This window comes from Hippopotamus amphibius, chromosome 2, assembly GCF_030028045.1.
Source record: "Hippopotamus amphibius kiboko isolate mHipAmp2 chromosome 2, mHipAmp2.hap2, whole genome shotgun sequence".
Taxonomy (NCBI): Eukaryota; Metazoa; Chordata; class Mammalia; order Artiodactyla; family Hippopotamidae; genus Hippopotamus; species Hippopotamus amphibius.
This window is the reverse complement of record NC_080187.1, coordinates 104,828,204-104,852,099: the sequence shown is the minus strand read 5'-3', so window position 1 is coordinate 104,852,099 and position 23,896 is coordinate 104,828,204. Positions and strand designations below refer to the sequence as shown.

Here is a 23,896-nt window from a genome sequence, read left to right as displayed (position 1 = left end):
CCTCCCCGCGGGTCCGAGGGCGCGCGAACGGCCCGGGCGGAGAGAGGAGGTCGCGCAGCCGGGAGGCTGGAGTCCCGGTCCTGCGGCGGTGTCGCCGTCCTCCGCTTCCCGGCGTCACGGCGGGCTTATATAGGAGCTGGCAGCGGGGGACTGCCCTCCCCGCCCGGCCCGGGCTCCCGCACGTGGCCGGCACAGCCTCGTCCCCGCGCAGGCAGGCGACCAGGCGACGGCAGCGGGAGCAGCGCGCGCCCCTGCCTCCTCGCCCTCCGCGCGCGCGCCCCGCGAGCCCGGCTCGGCTTGGGCGCCACCCTCCCTCCCCGGCGCGGGGAGCGTGAGAGCATCGCTCTCCAGGTGCTGCGATGTTCCTCGGGTCTCGTTCCGTCGCCGGGAGAGAATGGTAGCGCGAGCGCCGGGGCGTGAGAGCGTCGCCGAGGAAGGGGAGCGATTGATGGGTAGGGCGCGCACTTGGCGGAGGACCGCAGCCCGGGCGCCGCGCGAGCACAGACGGCGCGGCGCCTCCGCCTCCCGGCCGGACTCCACGGACCTCCAGAGCCTCCTGCCCCCGGGCGCCCGGGGCGCCGAGCCTCTGCCCGGGGACGAGGGTTGGCACCGCGCGTGAGCGCCCGGGAGTTCGCGGACCTCGCTCCAAACAGCACTTCTGCCCTGGACCCAGCGTCCCCGGACCCCCGGGAGCCCGCCAGCACGCTGGCCAGGAAGGGACTTGAACTTGAGTTCAGGTGGGTTATCCCAGGGGGAGCGCAGGAGGAGACGTCCAGGGAAGACTGGAAAGGTGATGTTCCAGTGTCAAGAGCCGACACTTTTCTTCCTGCCACTTGCTGGGGCTGAGCCGCTTCCCACGCAGATCGTCAGCTCACCCGCTCCTCCCCAACCCAGCTCTTCAAACCCCCATTTTCTTAAGTATCCAGCATGCTATTGACTTTTCATAACTTATGATTCGTCTCTGAAACGATCATATTTACCCCGTTGCTCTTTTAATGGAGGTCGATAGGCTTAATGATTTCCTCCGTCAAGTCATTTACTTCTGAGCCAATAGATAATGCCTTCGTCATAGTTTTCTGGGGGGAAAGTAACTCTGCGTTGCTTCCGCAGATGCTCAACTCCCTCTGAATCGTGCACCTTGGTGTTGAGCACGCAACAAAAGTTTTTAGCTTCTCCTCAGTTTCTGGTGCTTCGCGGCGGAGAGGAAAGGACTTTGGCTTTGAACACAAGAGGCAGTCAGGGAACCATCTCCTTTAACTTCTCTTCTCTGTGATCATTTGCGATGAAGAGGAAACAGAAGAGATTTCTGCAGATGACTTTGTTATTCACAGTGGCTGTAATTTTCCTGCCCAATATCGGTCTCTGGTCTCTGTACAAGGATAAGCGCCTGGTGAAGTCGACGGAACCCGGGGAGCAGCAGGTAAGTGCCGCGCTCACCTGGGAAAGATCCCAGGAGGCTGGTGTGGCTGCAGCCGCGGCCACAGCCAGCAGGTGTGCGGTAGCTTCGGGTTCGCTCCAGGTCTTTGCAGAGCTGATATTACAAGACTCTAGACACTTTGGGGTTTAAGCAAGCAGTCGTTTCAACATCGCGACCCATGTCATGGGTGAAATGCAAAATAAACTAGAAAAGCAGGATGAGAGGTCAAAGAGAAGAAATAACCTCTCACCATTGATCTTTAGGTTGTTTTTGGCTTGGGGTGCATGGGCAGTAACTGCTTATTTGTGGGATGTTGGGGGGGGTTAGTAGAAGTTCAGTCTCATGGATTTGTGTTTGCTTCTCATGGAGTTTGGGTGTCTGTGTTAAAGTGAATTGGGCCAATTAAATCATGAAACTTGTGAGGTGCTTCTCAAAAACCAAGTTACAGTTTTCTGTATTTTGGGTTACAATTTTTCTTAGCAACCGCTTTTTTTTCATCCTGTGGAAACATAAAGCCTTTGTTTCTCCTCCCCTGTTGCTGAGGTGCTGTATGGGGTCTTCAGGCAGTTACCAAGGAGGTCATTCAGTTTCACAGTCGGGCGATAGCAGTTGCTAAAAGCTTTCCCTTGTGTCCGAAACACCATGTAGTGGATATATACATGTACACACACACGTGAATATATATACACATACGTATACATATATGTTTTACTTAGTATGCAGCCCATTGGTGCGTGTATCTCTCATATCTTAACATGGATCAAAATAACTATCTTTCTTAACAATAAAGCAAAATATCCTTCACAAAACGTTGATGAAATTCAATATTGTTGAATTCCTTGTTTACTGACAAACAAGCTTCTGGGCTTAAACTTTAAAAGTAGAATGCAGCCTTCTTCATGTTATGGATATAACACTTCTTCAGTTAGTCCTGTGCATCACCTTGGAATATTAATAGTCTTAATTTCAAGGGTCATCACCCATGTACACTGTGTACCTTCCACACACAGAAGATGTTTAAGTAGCCCATTTGTGGACAACAGCAGTATTTATTAATGGAAATTTAAATATCTGTTCTTATACTTAACAAAGTGGAATTTCTTTTTACACAGCGACTGGTTAGTTGTAAAGTATATGGAAGTAATCTGCTTTATCATTATGACAAGTAATCATTACCAGCTTCTAAACTTTAAAGATAACTAGTTGCTTATGGGTTTTTGGTGGATTGGAATTTTGAGAGAAAATGCTGACATAACTTTCATTTCGTCGTTGACCTCCGTCATCCTAATAGGGGTTTACCTTTGATTTGAAGTATATTCTGTTTTGTCATTCCAATAAAAAAAGAAGATGGATACTTTGGATGTGAAACTTTTTTTTCCTATATAGGATCATTTATTTGTCCGACTCATAAGAGAAAGTGAGATTTTATTAACATTAGTAGTTAATTATTAAAATTAACTATTATTAAAATTTCCATTCCAATATTGAAAAAATGACAAAAACAAAATGATTTTCCTTGAAGTTTGTTAATTCAGTTAACAATAGCCATATGAATTATTTGCTGAAATAGCTAATATAAAACACTAATTAATCTTATTAATGAGATATTTACAACTTTCCTACCAGCTCTATTGATTTTGACCCTTAATGAGAAATCTGTTTGTCTAATGGTATAAAAAAATAAAGTCTGGCAAACCAATTCTCCGACTTGTTATTATAACCTCTAAAACGGTTTTCTTGTTTCTGGTTCTCTTGTGGTACAAATGATATTTAATATCAGGTGAGAAATTAGTGGGTATGAAAGGTATGGAGCTGCAGGACAAGGGGCTGTACCTCAAAGTTTCATACCTTGTAGAGTGAATAGCCAAGGTTGATGGAGCTCTTATGGTATTCCAGTCTGGGATTCCTAGGTAGCTGTTTTAAAACCAAAAATAAACAAAAGGCAGTATGTACCACAACAGGAATGTCAGTTGCATACTTCAGTATTTTTAACCTAAATAATGATTTTAAAACCAATACTTTCTTACAGAGACAAAATAAAGTTGAAAGGGTAGAAATTATCACTTACTGAAAGGTAGAATTCATTGTAAAGTAGGAAAAGATAAGCTTTCATTGTTTTTATTCTATTATTAAATCTAATTGGAAAGAAAAGTAGGATATATTGATATCATTATACAGGTATTGGATAAGAAAGAGTTAAGTCATATATATGCATGGGTATATAGTGACCAATAGTGACGTGTAATGTTCAATTAAACATGTTTAATATTGTGATGTAATATTTCACTAATGTATCTACATTTCAAAGTTAGTTAAGTCAGCTAAATACTTAAGTTTTCAATTGAAGCATATAACTTGACTATTGGGTAATGTGCTATTTAAATTTAGTAATGTCTTTGGAAAAGACAGTTTCATGGTTCATTGCTAACTGTTTTTAAAAACCATCTTTTACTGTAGTCATCACCAAGTTGTAGAGTGCTAGTGGTAAGGATGAACTGATCATTGGCAGCAGTCAGCACTGAAGGGATTCAAAACCAACCACGTGCCCAAGGGAGAGTCTGGTTTTGCAGCCTTTCTGTGGGAGAGGGCGGTCCTGATTCTGAGTGTGATCCCAGGAGTGGGAAACCTTCACTGTTTGAAATAGTTTAATTTACAGTGGCTTGCAGGAAAATACTTTCTGGAAATTCAACATCATGGAAGAGCTAATACTTTAAAAATCCTCTCCTTTATAGTTTATCAGAGCACATCACTAATAGTTTGCCTACTACTCAGTATAAACGGTTTTAGTATATTCTGAGATAAAGGGAAGTAAAAGAGAAAACATGGATAGAAACTGTGTATTAATTGCCATGATGTTTAATATTTTACACATTTTTTCCTCAAATCTTCCATACTATTACACATTAATCACTTATATTTATAGTACTGTCCTGTTAAAAGTAATATTTATAATAATTCCCATAATATTTAAATATTTGCCCCATTTATGATGCAGGAAAAATATGAAAGAAAAATTCCTAAATTGTTTATCTAAAAGTCTTATTTATTTTCCCCTCACATAACCAAAGAGGATCAAAAAATAGTTATAATAACAGAGTAATTAAAAAGCTAATTTTATTGCTTGAGCTCTGTAAAACTGCAATCAAGTTACAGAAATAAATATTAAGCTTTTAAGAATTTTAGGATTTTATGAAAATTTTATAAGAATTATGATTTTATAAAATATTTTATAGTTCCTGTTTAGATGTTATTAAATTATCAATCACAGTTGTCATGTTATTTTCAATTGAGTTATATTTGTTGCTTTCTTGTTACTGGAATGATTTAGATATTTCCTTTATCTGTGTTAGAAATGTATACGTGTATTAAAAAAGGATCTGTTGGTAATGAATTTGATATTTAGTTGAAATGATTACTGTATATTATTGTATAGTAATTCTTATTTCATTCTTTTAAATTTTGAATTGCTACTCTTCCCTGGTTTCAGCTGCATTTGAATTAAAGTTATATATTTAGATCTTAATTAAGCTGTGCCTTAGGATGATAATTAGAGCAAAGCAATATTTTAGAGCAAAACTACTGCTTCCAGCATTATTATACCTCTCTTCCTAATCATTTATGCGAGTATAGGTAAATTAAAAGGACCCCAAAACACAATCTTTTCTTAAATACATTAAAGAGATTAATTTAAAAAAAGGCAGTTGTAAAGTAGTTTAGCAATTAAGTTGAGATGCAACTCAGTACTCAATATGAGTACAAAAATAATTCAAGAATATTCAGATATGAAGAGGGTTTTGCAAGTTTTGAAATAAAAACAAGGATCGAAATACCAGAACTTTAAATCACGTTTTCAGAATTGTTCAGAATGATTTTAGATAGAAGCTTATGTTTGGCCTGGATTTTTTACCACATGAAATAAACTGAAAGACAACACTAGACACTCCAGTCACTTTTAAATTGTAGAACCTTCTTATTTCTTTGTACTTCAGAATTTCTATTTATAAAACAGGGCTAATCAAGCTTGCGTGGTAACAAGGTACGTCAAGTCCTGAGATCACGTCTTGGCTGTGGAAAATACTGTGAGGTAATATTTTGGTTTTAATCAGATCCATAAGTACGTTGTACTTGGCAGTTAAGGGGCTTAATCTCCACTATGTGTATATGTATATATTTCCTGAAATTCCTGTTTCTTTGTCCAGCTTTTCTAATATTAATCAGCACCACACTCATGGGAGTGGGGATTCATCTTTTTGGCAAGAACTGTTTTCTGTGGCATTTTAAACTTATCTCATGATGTGAAGATGTCAGATATTTGGTGGGAGTGTATGAAAACCTCATCATGCTTTCCTTTGTCACCGTGACCAAAAATGTCTGTGTTTCTTCTCCAGCAAACATCTTAGATATTGGAAGAGCTAAAAACAGGAAAAAAAAGAAAAAAGTAAGGTTTCCACTCCTGCACTCAGGGTGGTACATTATCAACACACTAGGTGTGAAGTGATGCATCGGTTTGAGCCATACTGTTCTTAATTAGCTAAGATGTAGATTTTAAATTAAGGTGCTAAAGAACCTTTTATTGAATTTATGGAAAATCCATCCTGACTCACTCCAGAAATACACCACAGAGACCCCTGTAACAAGTGCCTTAATTATTGGCTGTGACCCTAGTGGGTCTGGACATGATTAGTTCACCACCTTGCCCTGTGGGAGACAGTGTGGGACAGAATCTTCTGTTCACAATCTGGTAAAAAAAAATGAGGTAGTTTTTTGGTTTTTGGTTTTTGTTTTTTCTTCCCTCTCTGTTCATTTCTTAACAAGCTGTGCTGAATCAATTAGCCTCCTCTACATTTTGTTTTCTATAAAAGAAGTCAAATCAAGGGTGGAATATATAGGGAGAAAGGTGAGAAAGTTTGGATGTTTTAGTGTGTAGAGAAGATAATTGAGTTTTGTGTGTGGAAGTTTTGTCAGGAGTCACCATGACAACCTGTAGGGAAATTTGCCATTACATCTCTCCTTGGAGCACTTCATACAAATGAAAGCCAGCTGAGGTACATCTAGGATAACCTGCAAGAGGGGATAAGAGTTAAAGTAAAGAAAGATGGTGTAAGCATCGTCGCCTCAAGTCAGGATGTGTTTGGTCCAGCAGCCTCTCATTCTCATTTGCTTGGCTTGCTTATGAGGAAGAGGTGATACTTCAGGTTCTTAAAACCACTGGACATGACCACATTATTCTTCTCTTTCCTTCATTTTTACATATATGTTTATAAATGTGCTGTTATAGAGTCAAAGGTGCAAAGTCAAAGATGCAAATGTGCAAAGAGATAGGAGGTTCTGGAGACCATAACAAAGGTGAAGACAGACTCTTATAAATGAGGTAATTCCTCTCTTGGGACCCCACAGAGCTAACTCTTCCTAAATTAGCTCAAAACGTAGTGGTGATGCTTGAATAGACAACCAAAAAGAACAAATAAGAGATATTCGTGCCGCTGAGAATATGTATTTAGACAGGCACAAAATATCTATACTGGGTTTATTTAAAGTTGAAAAGGGGCAGGGCACCCAGAAATATCAAGACATGGTGACCCCCACTACCCCTACTAATATGTTAATGTCTGTTACTCCAAACTCCAACATGGTGCCCAGAAAGAGGGTGAACACATAAAGATATACCTAGGGTTTAAGGTAAATCACATCAGTGTTTTCCTCTATTTTTCTACTTCTAGTGTAGTGGGAAAAAATGTGGGCCGGATTGGCAGTATTCTCCAATTAAATGTATTCATTTCACATACGTATTTAGCAACACACATACACATGTACATGCATCCACACACATGGTCTCACTTAGGAAGAAAAAATAAATCCACCCAACTGTTTCATTTTCTACAATTTTTTTTTAACTTTTCTAACTTCTTGCTTTTTCCATTGCTTTGAATCTGCAAAAACCTGTTCATCATCTGAGTTTGAAACATCATTTAAATATTATTAATTTAATTCTAGGAAAGTATGGAGAGAGAGAAAGACAAGTGCGTCTGTCTCTAGAAGTACTTGCATCTCTTCGGCAAGTGTGAAAATCACAAGGATTTAGCCTGTAAGAGTTGCATAGATTATAAACAATTTGTTGTTATCCAGTCTTATTATCAAGGAAGTTGTAGTTGCCAGAGGTCGTGGTGGTGACTGCCACCTCTCTGTTGCAGGGAGTGGTGTGTCTCAGTGAGAACAGGGGAGGCTCATTTCGGATTTTCTTAAAGTTCTCAAATCCTCATGGAATGTTACTTCAGTACTTGAAATCTAAAAAGCCAGAGTCAGGAGATTTTATTATCAGTCGTTTTGATCTTTTTTAGTATAGAGTAAGTTCCCTACCTATGAACCTTCAAATTGCGAACTTTCAAAGATGTGAACGTGTATTCATATAAGTTAGTTCTTGTGTCTGGAGTACATTGTCATGTGTGTGCATCTTCTACAAGTGGTTGTGCTTTTATGTACTTTACTGTACAGTGCTGTATAGAGTACAGTAGTACAGTATCTTTATTTCTTGCCTGTTCACTGGATGCCAGCCCCTGGATGCCAGCTGTTGTACTGTACTACTGTATTTTTCAAGGTGCTGTACTGTAAAATTAAAAATGTTTTCTTTATTTTCTGTTTCTTTGTTTTTTATGTATTGTTTGTGTGAAAAGTATTATAAACCTATTACTGTATAGTACTGTATAGCCTATTGCGTTAGTTGGGTACCTAGGCTAACTTTATCGGACTTACGAACAAATTGGACTTGCAAATGCACTCTGGAAACGGAACTTGTTCGTATGTGGGGGACTTACTGTAATACAATTTCCAAATCGTGAGGACTCCCACTCTAGTTTGAGTGAGTTGGGGTTTTTCTTTTTCCTTAAGTGTGGTATGTCTCCCCAGCAAGAGAATCCACTTGAACTTCCTTTGAGGAGAAATAGCAGAATTTCCACATTGTCTGGTTCTCTTTTAGTAATTACTGCTGGTTCCAGCATGTAGCTCTTTGGGACACTTAGGGAGTCATGGGTCTTCCTCAGGTCAGTTTTCTCAAAGTCAGATGGAGCTGATGATACCTTCCTTGTGTTGTTTTTTATGGTGAGGATTAAATGCTTAGTATTTTGAACAGCATATAATAAGGGTTAACAAATATAGATTATTGTTATACATAGTATAAGCCTTTATAGCAATCGTTGCCTTTAGCAAGGTAATTAGTGTTTGCTTAATAAATATTTACAGGTGGTTCCTCTTTGCAAGGCAATGTCAAGACAGCACAGCAGATCAATGAATGTGGAACAGGACTTGCTATGGGGTGTTAAATCTGGTTGTGGGGTGTACTGTTGAAGAAACAAATAAATAGGGTCTAGAAAATAAAAGTGCTTTTTTTTTCCATAATTTTTTGATCCAGTATTTAAGGACAAGTTGTTAATTTTATTTTACATATAATTGTTTATTGAAGAAAAACTGTTTTTTTTTGGTATATTGCATTGAACATTATTCTAAAATTGATGCTTTTAATAAAAGAGAAAAAAACAGACACTGATATTTCTTTGTAGTGACCATCCTCATTTGCTATAACAAATAAAGTCCATGCCTCACATATAGACATTTTTTCCCTACATTAATTACAAGTCAGAATCTGAGAACTACTTTCATTGTTTAAATCTTGGTCATGAGAGGTATTGGATTATTCTGAAGTCAGAGAGTTCGAAGCAGAGTGGAAACCGTTGTTAACTACTTCAGTAACTGGGAAGCTACTTTATAGAGTTACTCTTTCCTTGATTAGAGTTAGGGGGATACAGAAAAAGCATATTGCATTGTACCCATTCATAATTTCCTCAGTAGTGAATTAGAGAAATACAGTTGGTATTTGTGAAACAAAAAAACAAGCGGTGCAAAGTAGCATTTTCTGTGTGTGTGCTAGGCTTTTAGAAAAGGAAGAGAAGGATCTGAACTCTTCAGACAGGCCTTCATTCCTACAAGGGGGGGATATTGAGCCCTATATTGTTATGAAAATTAGACAGGGTTGAGATTAGGCTGAGGGAAAGTCAGATACTTTCAAGTTAATACTCTGGTCTTACCATTTTCCAAAATATATCCTCTCCGGCAAGGCACTTGACATCTTTGAACCATAGTTCCTCATATGTTGACACAGATAGTAACTCCTAAAACGGTAGCAGAGGGAACAAATTGGATTAATATATGCAAATTGTCCGGTGCATAGTAAATATACAATTGAGGTAAGCTTGGTAAAAGTATTGCTACCATTTTCTCAGCTTTTAAAATGTTTATTGAAGGTAGTAAATAAACTTGTGTACATCTAATAAAGATATAATAAAAATATAAAGTATACCACTGTTGATCTGCCTGTCCATTACTAATAAAATAGATATGCATTGGATATACACACAATACTGTGTAGACCCTGAGGCAAATACGTGATGAAAAGAGAAATCTGTTTTCAGTGAGCTTACAATCTATTAGTTAAGAAAAGGCATGTGCAACACCTATAATATAGGGAAGGATTAAATTATTTTCTAAAAAATAGACATTCTAATTATTTAGAGTTTAGAAGAGGTAGAGAAACCAAGTTCTTGTGTGATATATATGTGTGGCCCTAAGTGTTTTCTGTACTGATTTAATCCTCTAGTGATTCATTGAGACAGGTGCTTCTATAGAACCCAATTCACAGTTAAGTAAGGTGTAAAGATAATATTTGAGTCCATGCCCTCTGGGTCCATAGAAAGAGAAAATGATGGGCTGTGTTAACAGCCACATAGTTGAAGGCAACTGAGGACTCTGAAAATGTCACTGGGGTTGGTAGTTACTTGTACTCTCCGAACTGTAGTTACACGGAGTTGTAGAAGAGTAAACAAAATCATAAAAGATTAAATAGAAAGACTAATAGATAAGAGTTATTAGAGGGATCAGCATTGACATAAAAGGCTGAATGTGGAGTCCTGGTTGGTGGGGGACAATGGAAGCGAGAAGGCTGATTCAGGGAGGGAAGGAGGCACCGGCCCCCCAAGAGGGTGAAGGTAGTGGCAGGAGAGAAGCAGCAAGGCTGTCATGAGCGAAGTGGTAAATTTAGAGCCTGCCCCTATAATAGTTTGAGAACCTGTGGGCAGAGAGGTCTGTTAATTCCCCTTTGCCCGTTGTCTTACTAGTTTGGAGAGGTAATTAAACATTGGTGAGATGTTCTGTAAAATGGGAAGTAGGGGTGTGTGTGTATAATTTAAACTATGTTTCTATATTCCTATAATAACGGTTGATGAGTTAATAGTGAACGAGGATGCCAAAAATCCATGCATTCACCTGACCGATAAGATAACCATGTACCTGTCAAAATAAATGCAGATAATGACCAGATACACAGAATAAAGGAGAAGAGCAAGGCATTAAGTATAATAAGTTGGATGGTGGGACAGGGGTGGAGAATATTTATTACAAGGATAAGGAGATAATTGTCTTCAGTTGCCAAGAATTGCAAAATAATTTAGGAATAATAAAAGTAATAAAATGATTATGATAAAAGCAATAAGAATAAAATAATAAAAGATAATATATTAATAATAAAGTTAAATAACATTGAGTTCTTACCATGTATAAGATACCATGTTAAGCTGTTCTTAACTAGGCACAACAAACACGAAATATGTAATATTACTATCCTATATTATAAATGCAAAGCAATTTCTTAAAAATTTATCGAGATCGTACAGTGTTTATTCTACCAATTCTACCAAAGTTTTGGACTGTGTATAATTTCCCATATAATGCAACTACATTGGAAATATCCTAGACCATAGCAACATAAGAATTGTATATTAACTCAACTGTGGAAAGCAATATGCATGGTACTTAAGGGTACGGATGCTAGAGCCAGACTGCCTAGTTTTAGTTCCAGTTCTGTTACTTGCTACCTGTTTGACCTTGAGCAAGTTATTTCTCTTCTCTGAGTCTTAGATTTCCCATTTCCTAAATGGGTATAAAGATACTGCTGACTTGATTGAGATGATGTAAGCTTAAATAAGTTAATATGTATAAAGTATTTGGAAAACTGGTTTGCACATAGCAAGATATTTTATGTGTTACTTATTTTGTTACTTTTTGTTGAAGTTGCACAATATTATGTAGCTTACAGGTGTACAATGTAGTAATTAACAATTTTTAAAGTTTATACTCCTCATGTAGTTATTATAAAGTATCGGCTATATTCCCCATGTTGTACAGTACATCCTGGTAGCTTATTTTATACATAGTAGTTTGTACCTCTTAATCCCCTGCCCCTGTATTGCCCCTCCACCCTTCCCTCTCCTTGCTGGCAACCACTAGTTTGTTCTCTGTATTTGCCAGTCTGCTTCTTTTTTGTTGTAATCATTTGTTTGTTGTATTTTTTAGATTCCACATATAAGGGATATCACACAGTATTTGTCTTTTTCTGTCCATCCATTTTGCAGATGGCGAAATTTCATTCTTCTTTATGGCTGAGTAGTTTTCCATTGTGTATATGTACCATATCTTCTTTATCCATTCATCTGTTGATGGACATTTAGGTTGCTTCCATATCTTGGCTATTGTAAATAGTGCTGCTATGAACATTGGGGTTCATTTACCTTTTTGAAATAGCAAGCTATTTTAAAGGGTTAGCTATTATTACCTGTTAGAATCTAGAGAATCAAGGTTGGATACAAAAGAAAAATACATTCCTATACCATCTCTTTCATAGACCCATCATGAGGATATAAATATTTTTGCATTAAAAAAAATATTTGAAGTACCTTTAACTTCTTTTTGTTTCACTTCGTTACTCTTAGTAGCCCGTACACAAATAATATAGCTCTTAGTTTAAAAGTTTTCATAACTTGAACCAAGGGCTCATACAGTCCTACATGTCAGGAGCAAACTAGGTTTCAGCAGGGAACTTAGTCCTTCCCAGCATATCCATTGGCACCGTGCTTTTATGATGACCTTGCCCCCACGTTTTTCATGCCTTTCTCTCCACATGGTGCTGATTTCTCAGGGTGTACTCTGCCCTCGAGGGATGAAAAATATTTTATAAATTCTGTCATTAAATCAGCCTAAGCTTTCAAAGAGGATTATCTAAAAAGGTCTTTGGGCGTGAGTATTTTATTATTTTACATCACTGGAATTTAAAGGTTATTGTTCTGGTTGCTTCCAGCAGTAATGTAGAATCGGAAAAACCAAGAGTGAGGCTGCCACAGACTAGAGCAGAGCAGTCACTTGAGGAGCAGAGTGTCCCCTTACTCCTTCTTCCAGTGCTTCAAGGAAGGAACTGCCTGGAAACACAGGAATTGACCGCTGCATGAAACTGGGAGGTGAGGGGAAATAAAAATGCTGTAATTCCACAAGTGAGTGAATTTTATCATTTTTTTAGACATTTTATACAGAGGGTGTCAGATTAGCAACTACGTAGCGGGAATGTGTCCCCCCCTTCACTTCCTTAGAAACTTTCAACTTCTCTTCCAGGAGCCGAAGGAAATTGCAAGGTCTGCAAGATCCTCAGCGTTTCTAGGTAAAGCTCTTGTGTTCTAATATATGAAATATGGAGGGAAAGATAGACACCAGGGACACCAAGGGGATCTTATTCAAGAAAGGGTAGAAACACAAGTCGCTCTCTCATCTTAGCCCCCTTCTCTCCTTTTTCCTGCTCAGAGCCTTCTCACCCTCCCTTTTCCTTTTGAAATTTTCCTTAAAGAAACATTTCATGCAGGGATTGATTTGATCAATTATTGGCCCTATGAATGGATAAAGCCTTGAGACACTTTAAAAAAAGAAAACAAACAGAAAACAAAACCAAAAAACCTCTTGCGTCTTTGCATCATAAAAAAAGACTCTGTTGAGCCTAACTGAATTCCCAATTTTTGAAATGTGTGAGATGTGAGAAACGTTTTTTTCTTATTTTTTTTTTAGCTCAAGCCTTCTGCTGTTTGATTTTTGTTGCTATTGTTTTGTTTGTAATACTGGGAGCTGCCACCTTCTTCCAAACTATGTAATCACAAAGTAAATATTGCTTAGTTGTGTCACCCCAAGGGAGATGATCTTTCCTGAGTTAAAAGTACAAACTGGCACAATGAAGTCAAAGCTACCAGGAAAGAATAGCTCTCTGTCTTCCTGTTTAGCTCTCTTCCCTCTTTTCCAAAGCTGCATTTCCCCCACCTCCTCAACCCTCCCAGATCCCCCAGGCCTCCACCTCTCTTATGCTCAGCAGAACAGCCTGGCCTCATTCTTCACTGAAAGCATAGAATGTTCATATTGAGAGAAACAAGACTTCATGCCATAAAATCAGAAAAAGTATCTGCCTTATTTCCCAGTTCTCTACATGCCTCCTGTCACCATGCTACAGTATTTCCCAGTTTTAGGATAAATGTGGAACTTCTATCCGGATTATGGATTACAATATTTTTTTTTTTAAACAATTTCACATGTTGACATTTTTCTTCTCATTCATTTGTTTTCGGCCTTTTCCTCTTTGATCCGTCCTTCATATCAATACTGCTCAGGTTTCTATAGCAAAGCAAAGGAAGTGTCCCTCAGGGCCACATAATCCTAGAGCTACTGACCTATCTTTCTCCTTCTCTCTCTTTTTTTTAAATTAATTTTTATTGGAGTATTGTTAATTTTTCCTTCTCTTAATAATCAAACTTGATGCCTCTAGTTCCTGACTTTCTGCTGCTTCTACACACCACAGGCTGAGTCCAGTTCCTCTATTGTATGTTTACTGCCTTCACCAGTGTCACCAGATGCCTCTTTGTAGTTAATTCCAAAAGTACTTCTCAATAGTCCGATTACTTGAGAGAATTTAACTAAACACTCTCTCTTACTTGAAACGATCATCTTCATTTGAGGAGAAGAGGTGATGAGTTGGGAGACTTGAGCAGAGAAGAGGTGGGAAAAAGCCACGTTGGAAAACGAGAAAGAAGGCTGAACAGAAAAACACAGAGTGATTCTCCATGAGTAATGTCACTTCACCGTGCAAATGCATGTTTTAGTTCTCCTCTACCCACTGCCCATCCCAACCACCACCCACACTCAAACACATTCTCCAGTGTCCTTAACAGACACGTGCTTCTGTCTTTTTCCTGAAAATATTCTATTCCTCTACAGTTACTTCTTGTTCCGGACTTGCCCTAGGAGGGAGGGCATCTCAATCAGACCCTCATCATTTCCGTTATCCTGTTTAAGGTGATAATGCCCACATCATGATGTAGAATCCAAATTTCCCTTTGAGCGTATTGTCCACAGGCCAATCTGAAATCTAGATTAAATATGCTATTTTGTCAACAGTTGACGAATCCTGATATGGAAAATCACCATGAGATTTCATCAAACGTATAACTATGTGAGTATGCAATAGGAGATATGTATGACACCAGTAACTTTAGTGAAAATAAGATAGTCACCTTTAGACAAGCCAATGAGGAAATAAAGAACAAAATATAACTGAATCCACTTTTTCTCTAACTATGTAAACACCAGTAGTATAACTCTTACTTTGACAACTACTATGGCAATGTAGAAAAGGCTTATTTTTAAAACTTTACTAATTAATAAAAAAGCCTGTAGTTGGGCTCATTAATACAACCTTCAAGGGAGTGCCAAGCACCACACTTCATTAAAAGAATTCAGTTCAGAAGTATAGATTGATGTACTTCAAGGGGGTTATTTTAGCCTGAGAGCTTCAGACCTTAAGACGTCTGTTAGTTTGATTCTCAAGTGTAGTTCTTCCTTTGAACAGCTCCCCTCCTTTTGAAAAAAGTCTACCTTGATTTACCTGTTTATTTTAATTAGCAGTTGTGTATCAGGGCTGTTGAAGCCAGGAGAGGAAGAGAGAACATTCAAGGGTAAAATTTATGAAAGAGATTAGGAAAACATTATAAGAGCTAGAGAAGATATGACAAGCTTTATTTGGCAGAGGCAGAGTTAATACAGTGTCTTGGGAGAAAATCTCTTCTGGTTCTGATAATTAAGTAGCATTGTGTTTGATGAGATGGTCCTACAGCGTTTTTTGTAATGCTAAGTTACTTCAAGCGCATTCCTTATAGCTCCTCTTGTTTGTACTAGTATTATGGTCAGCTTTGATTTTTGAACTTTTTATTCTGACATTTCTGTCTACAAGTCACCTCACTTTGACCTGGCTTCCTTTCAGTTGCTTTTGTGTTCATCTCAGTAGTGTATGAAAATGATTTTCAACGCAAGAAGGTTTATTGACGGCATTCAGCTTTAAAAAGATGTGCAGAAATATATTAGAAGGGGTTGTTTAAATCAGGTATTTTCCCTTAACGTTATCAGTTCAATGACATTTGTAAGTCAAAGTGTCATTGAAAATGTTCTTATAATTGGAGAAAAATAATACATGCTATATCACACATTGACTTGTGTCCTAATATTTACATGCTAAAACAGAACATTCTAGGTGCTGCCACCTAACAGAAATGTCCGTGGGTATTGCGTTAATTATGAGAAAATATGTGCATACCTTTTTAAGCACCTTGTTGGAATTGGACCCTAAAGATTTTTTTCCTATTTACAACTCTTCTTGTAATGTTACATGGTTTCTCTGAGTTCTCCAATTACATACTTTCGCTTATTTGAGACACAATCTGTCTTTGTTAGTGATCTAATGGAAGTATACTTACTCTAGTTGATTCATCAATATCTTTTACATAGATATATACAAATACTAACTTTGTGATTATTTTCACATGGGAAGCTTTTCATTTTCATTTTACCGATGCAGTATATGAATTCTGATGAAAGTTTCTTTAAAGGATACATTTTAAAATATTTTGATCTAAGTATCGCAATCAAATATGTTTCAGATACTTGTCGTTTTAAAAAAAAATTAATAGTTTCTAATATGTTTGTCAGCATTTTCTCTTCCGTTTGATTATTTTTTGCAAACTAATCTTGAAGATGGGAAGGATACCTCCATTAATGTACAGATGTTATAAATCAATTTACTTCATTTCTTACTGGTTTGTGTCTGCTTTTAATTTTTTTACCCATAACTAGTTTTAGATAGTGTTTCCCTTCCAGCATATGTGGCACTGAATATTTATGCATGTACAAATATATATATGTATATATTTGTCCATTGTCAGCATTGATAGACATGTGAGTGCATTGCGAGAAAGTATTGAGTAATAATTTTGTTAATCTTGTTTTAGCAAACATCTTTTTGTTCTCTGGTTTATTAGGTTTGAGTATGAATCACTTTGCTGTACACCTGAAACTAACACAACACTGTAAATCAACTATACTCCAATGTTAAAAAAATTAAATTAAAAATAAATAAATTGAGCTATGACTATCAAAATATTACTTAGGAATAGTGAATAAGAATGATTTTTTTTTTCTTTTTTACCATGGGCCCAGGTGAAAGAGTTGTAAAGTTAAAACATAAAAGGTAAGTGGGTTTTTCCACTAGCTGGTGGTGAATATTTGAGGCTAGTATGTATGTATTTCTAGACAAACATAAATGTGCAGTCCTACCGTCAACAAAGCAAAGTGCTTAATGTCACTGATCTTCATTTCAATACAAATATCCAAAATTACACATCTGGGGACTACTTTTCAACTTTTTAAGATTTCCCTTAAATGCTAACCGTAATCAGTATAAAATAGTGGGAGGTGTTCCAAATCTGAATTTGGTGATGGTCCCCTAAGGCCTGTTCCATATGACCTGGTTAGTGGCAAGCTGAGTGGGGTTGGCAGCAGGTAAGTGCACAAAAATCATCTGTGAAATCTAGGGGGAGAGAGTAAAAACAGCTTTCCTTTTTTGCGTGAACGTGAAGTCAGTATCCATGTTTATCACATTGTACAGTAGGTGCACAGTGAATGGCTACAGACTGCTGACTGCTGTTTTCCATACAGTTATGTTCCATTGATTAAAAATATCTATTGCCAATAATAAATATTATCTGTAGATGGATTCTCAGAGTTTTCAAGTATCTGAGTCCAATTTTAATTAAGTTGCTAAATAGGTGCTGCATTTAGCCATGATTTGTTGAAATGGATGATATTTAAAGAGCCTGGAGTTAGAGAAAAAAATAAGTTTATTCTGCCGTAAACCACCTGAATACATGGGTAAAACCTTAACAGTTCTGAAATTTTGATCACTTTCTTTTCTAAGAGTGGGTTCCACATGTTTCACTTGCAGGGTTTCTCGTTGCTGTTGTTTAAGTGTATTGTCATAGTTTGAAAGTTACGTGAAGTGTATTTACATACAGTGGTAAGGAGAAGTTTTTTCTACTCTTCAGCTCTACTATTTGCTGACAGTACTGTCCACATTATAAAAGAGCATCAGATGACTCTTGCTCAATTAGCCTTGTGTCTGGATTTTGACCTATTCAGTAAACATGCAGGCTAGTCTATTAAAATAAATATATTCAACTATGGAAATTATTTTGGAACATGATCACATGTTTTGTTGTATTTTTCCTATCAAATGACTGTGCTTCTCCAACCCATGCTGATCCTTATCTTCTAGAAACACAATGCTTTAGCAGAATTATTTCAGCTATTTGAAAATGCTGAGCAAACATGCAATGTGATCTCTTTTCATGACACTTTGCATACATGTCTTCACGCTCTTGTCATGCAATGAGAAGTTGCTTAAATTGAAATATCCTTTCATTCAGTTATTAAATTAACTTTTATTTTCAGCCAAGTCTTCATATTTCCTGGCTTTAGGATAAAGCTTGGAAACCAGTTTGTAAGCAGATGCTCTAGTGCAAAAAAATTAATGCTCAATTTCAGGGAATTCTGTGATTTTGCATATAAGTATTTTAAACTAAATATTGTTTTCCCATCTACCAAATGTGGTTGATTGACATTTGAAGAGTAAGAGTCTTGTCCAACTTTCTCTTTAGTCAGATGAGGAAACGAAGCAAACTTGTTGGCCAAAACTACAGAGTGAATGACCAGGCAAGCCTGGGCTGAATTCCAGTCTTAATTTTCCTGAGGCTCATGAAGTTTTTCTTATAACAGCACTGCTTTGCAAAGGTGTCCCTAATACTTCTGTCCTTTGAGAATGTCACACTGGACCCTGAGATTGATTGGCTTGGTAATTTAGGACACCAACCCTAGTAAACCCTTCAAATAATTCCTTCATAGGGAAAAAACATAATGAAGTGATGTAAGATTTTCTCTTATATTCTATACAATATAGAGTGGTTGATAGATGTTACATTTTATACACACTTACAATATGCAGTGGTTAACATATTTTAGGAAGAGGGAGGAAATACTAGTGCTGGGGAAGTGCAGGTGTGCTCCTTAAAGATCTGTCCCTAGAAGGTCATGACAAGTGGTCTCCTCTGTTATTGCTGCAGGCCAGGGGGTAAAGGATGAGATACACGAGTCAGACGCATTTAGGTAAAAGATCCAGGCTGGTGTCTATAGAGAAAAATGAGTGAGGGTGGGAGGGAGTGCTTTGTGGTCGGTGGTGGTCTGTTTTGTTTTCCTCACAGAGTGTGGAGTTATTTCAGTTGAACAACCTTGTAGAGAGGACACTTAGCCACTTAGCTGCAATATTTGTATCACCGTTAACAAGGAGAATGAGAGTCATAGAACTAAAGGCAACACTTAGATTCACCATTAAAGAATATTCTGCATGTTCCTCTCAGCATCTTCACTCTGTTTTTAGATTTTGGGAAAAAAATTTGACAAACACATTATTTAGAGACTAAGAGTAAATTTCAAAGGATTTATGAGGTCAATGAGCACATTTTCTGTTTAATTTTCCTTGGTTTTCTACTTATGTTACCACAAGAATAGAATACTGTGTTCTACTTTTAAAAATATACAAAATACTGTAGAAAAATAAAAAACATCTTTATAAGTTCAACTGGGTCGTTTGTCTAGTTATATGAATGTGTATTTGGGTCTGTCTTTGCATATGTACATGTGATAGATCTATTTTACTCTTTATTATTTAGTGTGTTAAATGCTAAATTATTTTGCATTTTTATTTCTTATAGCTTAATGATAGTTTATACCTATAGTTTAATAATATGAATTATGTGTAAAATATATTAGTTACGTAGATTGGCATTGTAGTGCACAGTATGTAACATTTGATATTTATAGTGGCATAGATCTTTATATTGTATTTTATTATTTATGGGTACAGAATTACTTTTAAAAGCTATTGACAGTCTCTAATTATTCACTGTAACATATTGAGAAAATAGAAAATAATTATGTTGAATTAATTAATAAATTATAATTTAAATTAGTTTTCTACATTGTTACCAGTGTATTTCTACAATTACTAATGGTTAAGTAAATTTCAGGACATATCTTTTATGTCATGTTAAAGACAACCTATCAACTTTCTCATTACTCTTCTCTTTTTAAAATAACAATAGTTAATAGAATAATAAACAAAATTTCTGGAAAGTTCTTGTAATATAATGAGCAATCAATTGATAGAAGGAGGGGAGGAATATTGACTGCAGTTTCTGTATATTCATTCGATTTATGTAACATTTGGAGCTGAAGAATGGGAAGGTGATTTATCATTTATCCATGTAGTGTCACAAAATAATAAAACTAACAGGAATAGAATTTCCTTCCTCGACACCTTTTCTCTGCTAGTATTGCCTCAGAGGGTGGGCACTGAGATAGTGACCATGCTGTCAGTTCTATAAGAATGTGAGCTGTGCTCTGACTTGAGAAAAGTACTTGATGGAAATATATATATTTAATTCTGTAAGAATAGCTGGTTATTTCTTCTAATTTTGCATCATGTCTTTCTGGAAACAATTCATGATTCCTTCTGAGACTGCACTTGTCGGTCGTGTCCAGTTTTCACCAACACAGAAGTGAGCTTATGAATTTTTGGGGCAACAGTGACAGTTAAATAATTACTTAAGAGCCAATCAAAGTATTTTTGTTTTTATAATTGATTATTTATTAGGAGGGACTTAAGACATTAAAAAGATGTAGAAATGTAATGCACCTATCCTCGTCTCTGGAAATAATACAGAACAAATAAAACTGAAGACACCCTCAGCCCTGCCATGTATACTCCTTATTTAAATGCTCCTCTCTTTCCAGACTCTTTCACCCTTATCCTAAGTTTGTATTCAACATTCCTATACACACATTTATAGTTTTACTTTATATATGGCTAGCCTAAGTATATAAATATACAATAGTGTCCATTTCATATCCTTTTTCTTTATTTTTTCAGCATTGTTTGCAGTACTCTTTTTTTTGTTACATTTTATTTGTTCAGTTAATTGAGTTTTTATTTTGAATACATTGTTTGTATCATACACAAATTTTTTTTATTTTTTCATTTTAGTGAAGTCACCTTTTTTCAGTCTTTTTTTGTGGTTCTCACTACCTAATATTTTTATATAATGCAGTTTAAAATACAAGGGCTTTGGAGAAGAGGACCTGTACTTCCTAGCTTGGTCAACTGCTTACTAACCTAAATCTCATTTTCCATATCTCTGAAACGAGGAGTTCATTTTTGCATAACTGATGTCTTATGTTATTTCTTCCTAAAAGGATGTTAATTGTCCTAAAACCATTAATTGACCAGTTGTTTTATTATCTGTGATGATCGTTGCTGACTCTATTATACATTAAGTTTCTCTGTATTTGTAGATCATCTTTAGTTTTTTTTTTTTTTTTTTTGGTGTTTATTTTTTGCCTACTTGTGTATGCCCTACCAGTGAAATCTTGATTACATAGGTTTTGAAATGTCTTGTATTTAATAGAGCAAGTCCTTACACTTCTAATTGAAAATTCTGTTGGTTATCCTTGGTCCTGTGCTTATGTAAAAATAAATTAAAAAATATGAACAGTTTGTCAAAGTATCCATAGATTCTGTTGAGGTTTGTTTGGGAGTGCTTTGATTTCACAGGTAAATTATGGGGTAGTTGATATTCAAGGTGATAAGATACTTATACATTAACAAATATGTCTTTCTAACATGGTATATCTCTTTGTTTTGAATTTTAAAGTTTCTCTGAATAAAAATGTATTATATTCACCATAAAGATTTCACACACTTTAATTCACACTAAATTTGTCCTTTTTAGCTTATTTTTTGTTACTATCATAAATGTCATCTTGTTATAAGTGATATAAGTGATTGTAATGATCAGTGCTTTCATATTTTATTTAAGAAATCTTTGTCTACCCAAGTCAATAAAAAATATCCTATGTTATTTTTATTATTTTAATATTTACATTGAGGTAAATATGAGCTTTCTGGAATTGATTTTTGTGTGTGATGTGACACAGGAAGAAATACATTTTTACTTTATACACACACAAACATTTATATATACATATATGTATATATAAATTGGTCCTGAAACTTTTTATGGAAAGAACCCGTTTTTCTCTAATATATTGAATGACACCTCAGTCATAAATCAGGTGACTAAATATATGTGGATCTACTTTTATTTCAATGGTCTGTTGTTAGTCCCTGGGTCAGGATCATACTGTTTTAATTGCAGGCACATTACATGACCTTTGATGTCCGTATGTGTCTTTAATTTTGTTCTTTGTCATGGACTTAGTGTTCTTACCTGTCACAGTCTCATATAAATTTAGGAATCAACTTGTCAATTTGCAAAAAATGGGAAAATAAGAAACAACGGGAGTTAAATTGAAAGCATATGTTAATTTTACAATATTTGGATTCTAGTATATAAATATGCATTTATCTGCGTTTATTAATATAGTTCTTATTTCATTTTTCCCAATATTTTGAATAAAGTTTATGAATAAAGTTATTGTATATATTTTGTTATATGCATTCCTAGGTATTTGAGGCTCTTGATGCTATTTTAAATGAACATATGTAAATAAATAAATATATATGTTAAAATTTACATACATGTATGTAAAGGCTAGGATCCAGTACAGTTTTATAATTTTTATAGTAATAGTATAGTAGTATAGTAAACATCCTGGTATCATTGCCAATTTCAAGGCATTGTGTTTCAATATTGTGCTATTCAGCATGATTTTACCTTTAGATACCATTTGTCATATAACTGAAGTTTCTGTTACAAACATGGTAAGATCATTTTTTGTAAATAGATGTTGCATTCTGTCAGATGCCTTCTTTGCATCTATTGAGATCATGTGATTATTTTTATTTTTTTCTGTTATTGTGATAAGTTAGACGGATTTTTTTTAATTTTATGCTAATCTTGCATTCTTGGAATTAACCTAATATTACTGGGTTTTATTTACTAATATTTTATTTAGGATTTGCGGGAGAATGTTCCTAGAAGTTAGTCTATAATTTTCCATATTTGTGTAATGCTATTCTCAGTAATTGATATCCAGATTACCTTAGTTCCATGAAATAAAGTGGTCAGTGTTTACCCTTTGTCGATTCTGTTTTTGTAAGACTGAATTATATAATTTTTTCAGGTTATTTTCCATTATAGGTTATTACAAGATATCAAATGTAGTTTCCCGTGCTATACAGCAGGTCCTTTTTGCCTGTCTATTTTACGTATAGTAGTGTGTATATGTTAATCTCAACCTCCTAATTCAACTCCCCCATGCCCTTTCCCGTTTGGTAGCCATAAACTTTTCTTCATCTGTGAGTCTGTTCCTGTTTTGTATATGGGTTAATTTGTATTATTTTTTTAGATTCCACAGAGAAGTGTTATATAATATTTGTCATTCTCTGTGTGACTTACTTCGCTAAGTATGATAATCTCTAAGTCCATCCACGTTGCGTCAAATGGCAATATTTCATTCTTTTTAATGGCTCAGTGATATTCCTATATATATATACACACCACATCTTCTTTATCCATTCATCTGTTGATGGGCATTTAGGTTACTTCCATATCTCAGCTATTGTAAATAGTGCTGCTATGAACATTGGGGCAAATGTATCTTTGTGAATTAGTTTTCACCTTTTCTGGATGTATGCCCAGGAGTCGAATTGCTAGATCATACAGTAGCTCTATGTTTAGTGTACTAAGGGACCTCCATACTGTTCTCCATAGTAGTTGCACCAATTTACATTCCCACCAGCAGTATGGGAGGGTTCCCTTTTCTTCACACCCTCTCTATCATTTTTTGTTTGTAGACTTTTTGATGATGACCATTCTGACCAGTATAAGGTAACACCTCATTTTAGTTTGACTTGCCTTTCTCTAATAAAAAATGAGGTTGAGCATCTTTTCATATGCCTCTTGGCCATCTGTATGTCTGTATAAGACAGATTTTTTCCTTGTATGTTTGGATGAATTCACTGATGGAGTCATGTGGGCATGGAGTATGTTATTTGATTTTAAATAAGATTTTATGTTATATAATTAATTTCTTTAATATACATGGAACTGTTCACATTTTCTATTTCTTCTTGAGGTGGGTTTGATGGGTGATCTTTTGTATTAATTTATATCTTCAAATTTATTGGTATAAAGTTGTTCCCATTAGATTCTCAGTATAATTTTATGC

At 36.1% G+C, this 23,896-nt stretch overlaps 1 protein-coding gene across 1 annotated transcript in view; it reads left to right on the top strand.

Annotated features, from left to right (window-relative positions):
* The first annotated feature begins 1,282 nt into the window (after positions 1-1,282).
* Positions 1,283-23,896, top strand: part of GALNTL6 (polypeptide N-acetylgalactosaminyltransferase like 6) — a 1,169,120-nt gene continuing 1,146,506 nt past the window's right edge. The window contains exon 1 of the mRNA XM_057724757.1: positions 1,283-1,420. Coding sequence (XP_057580740.1) covers positions 1,283-1,420 — 138 coding nt within the window. The remainder of the gene's footprint in view (positions 1,421-23,896) is intronic.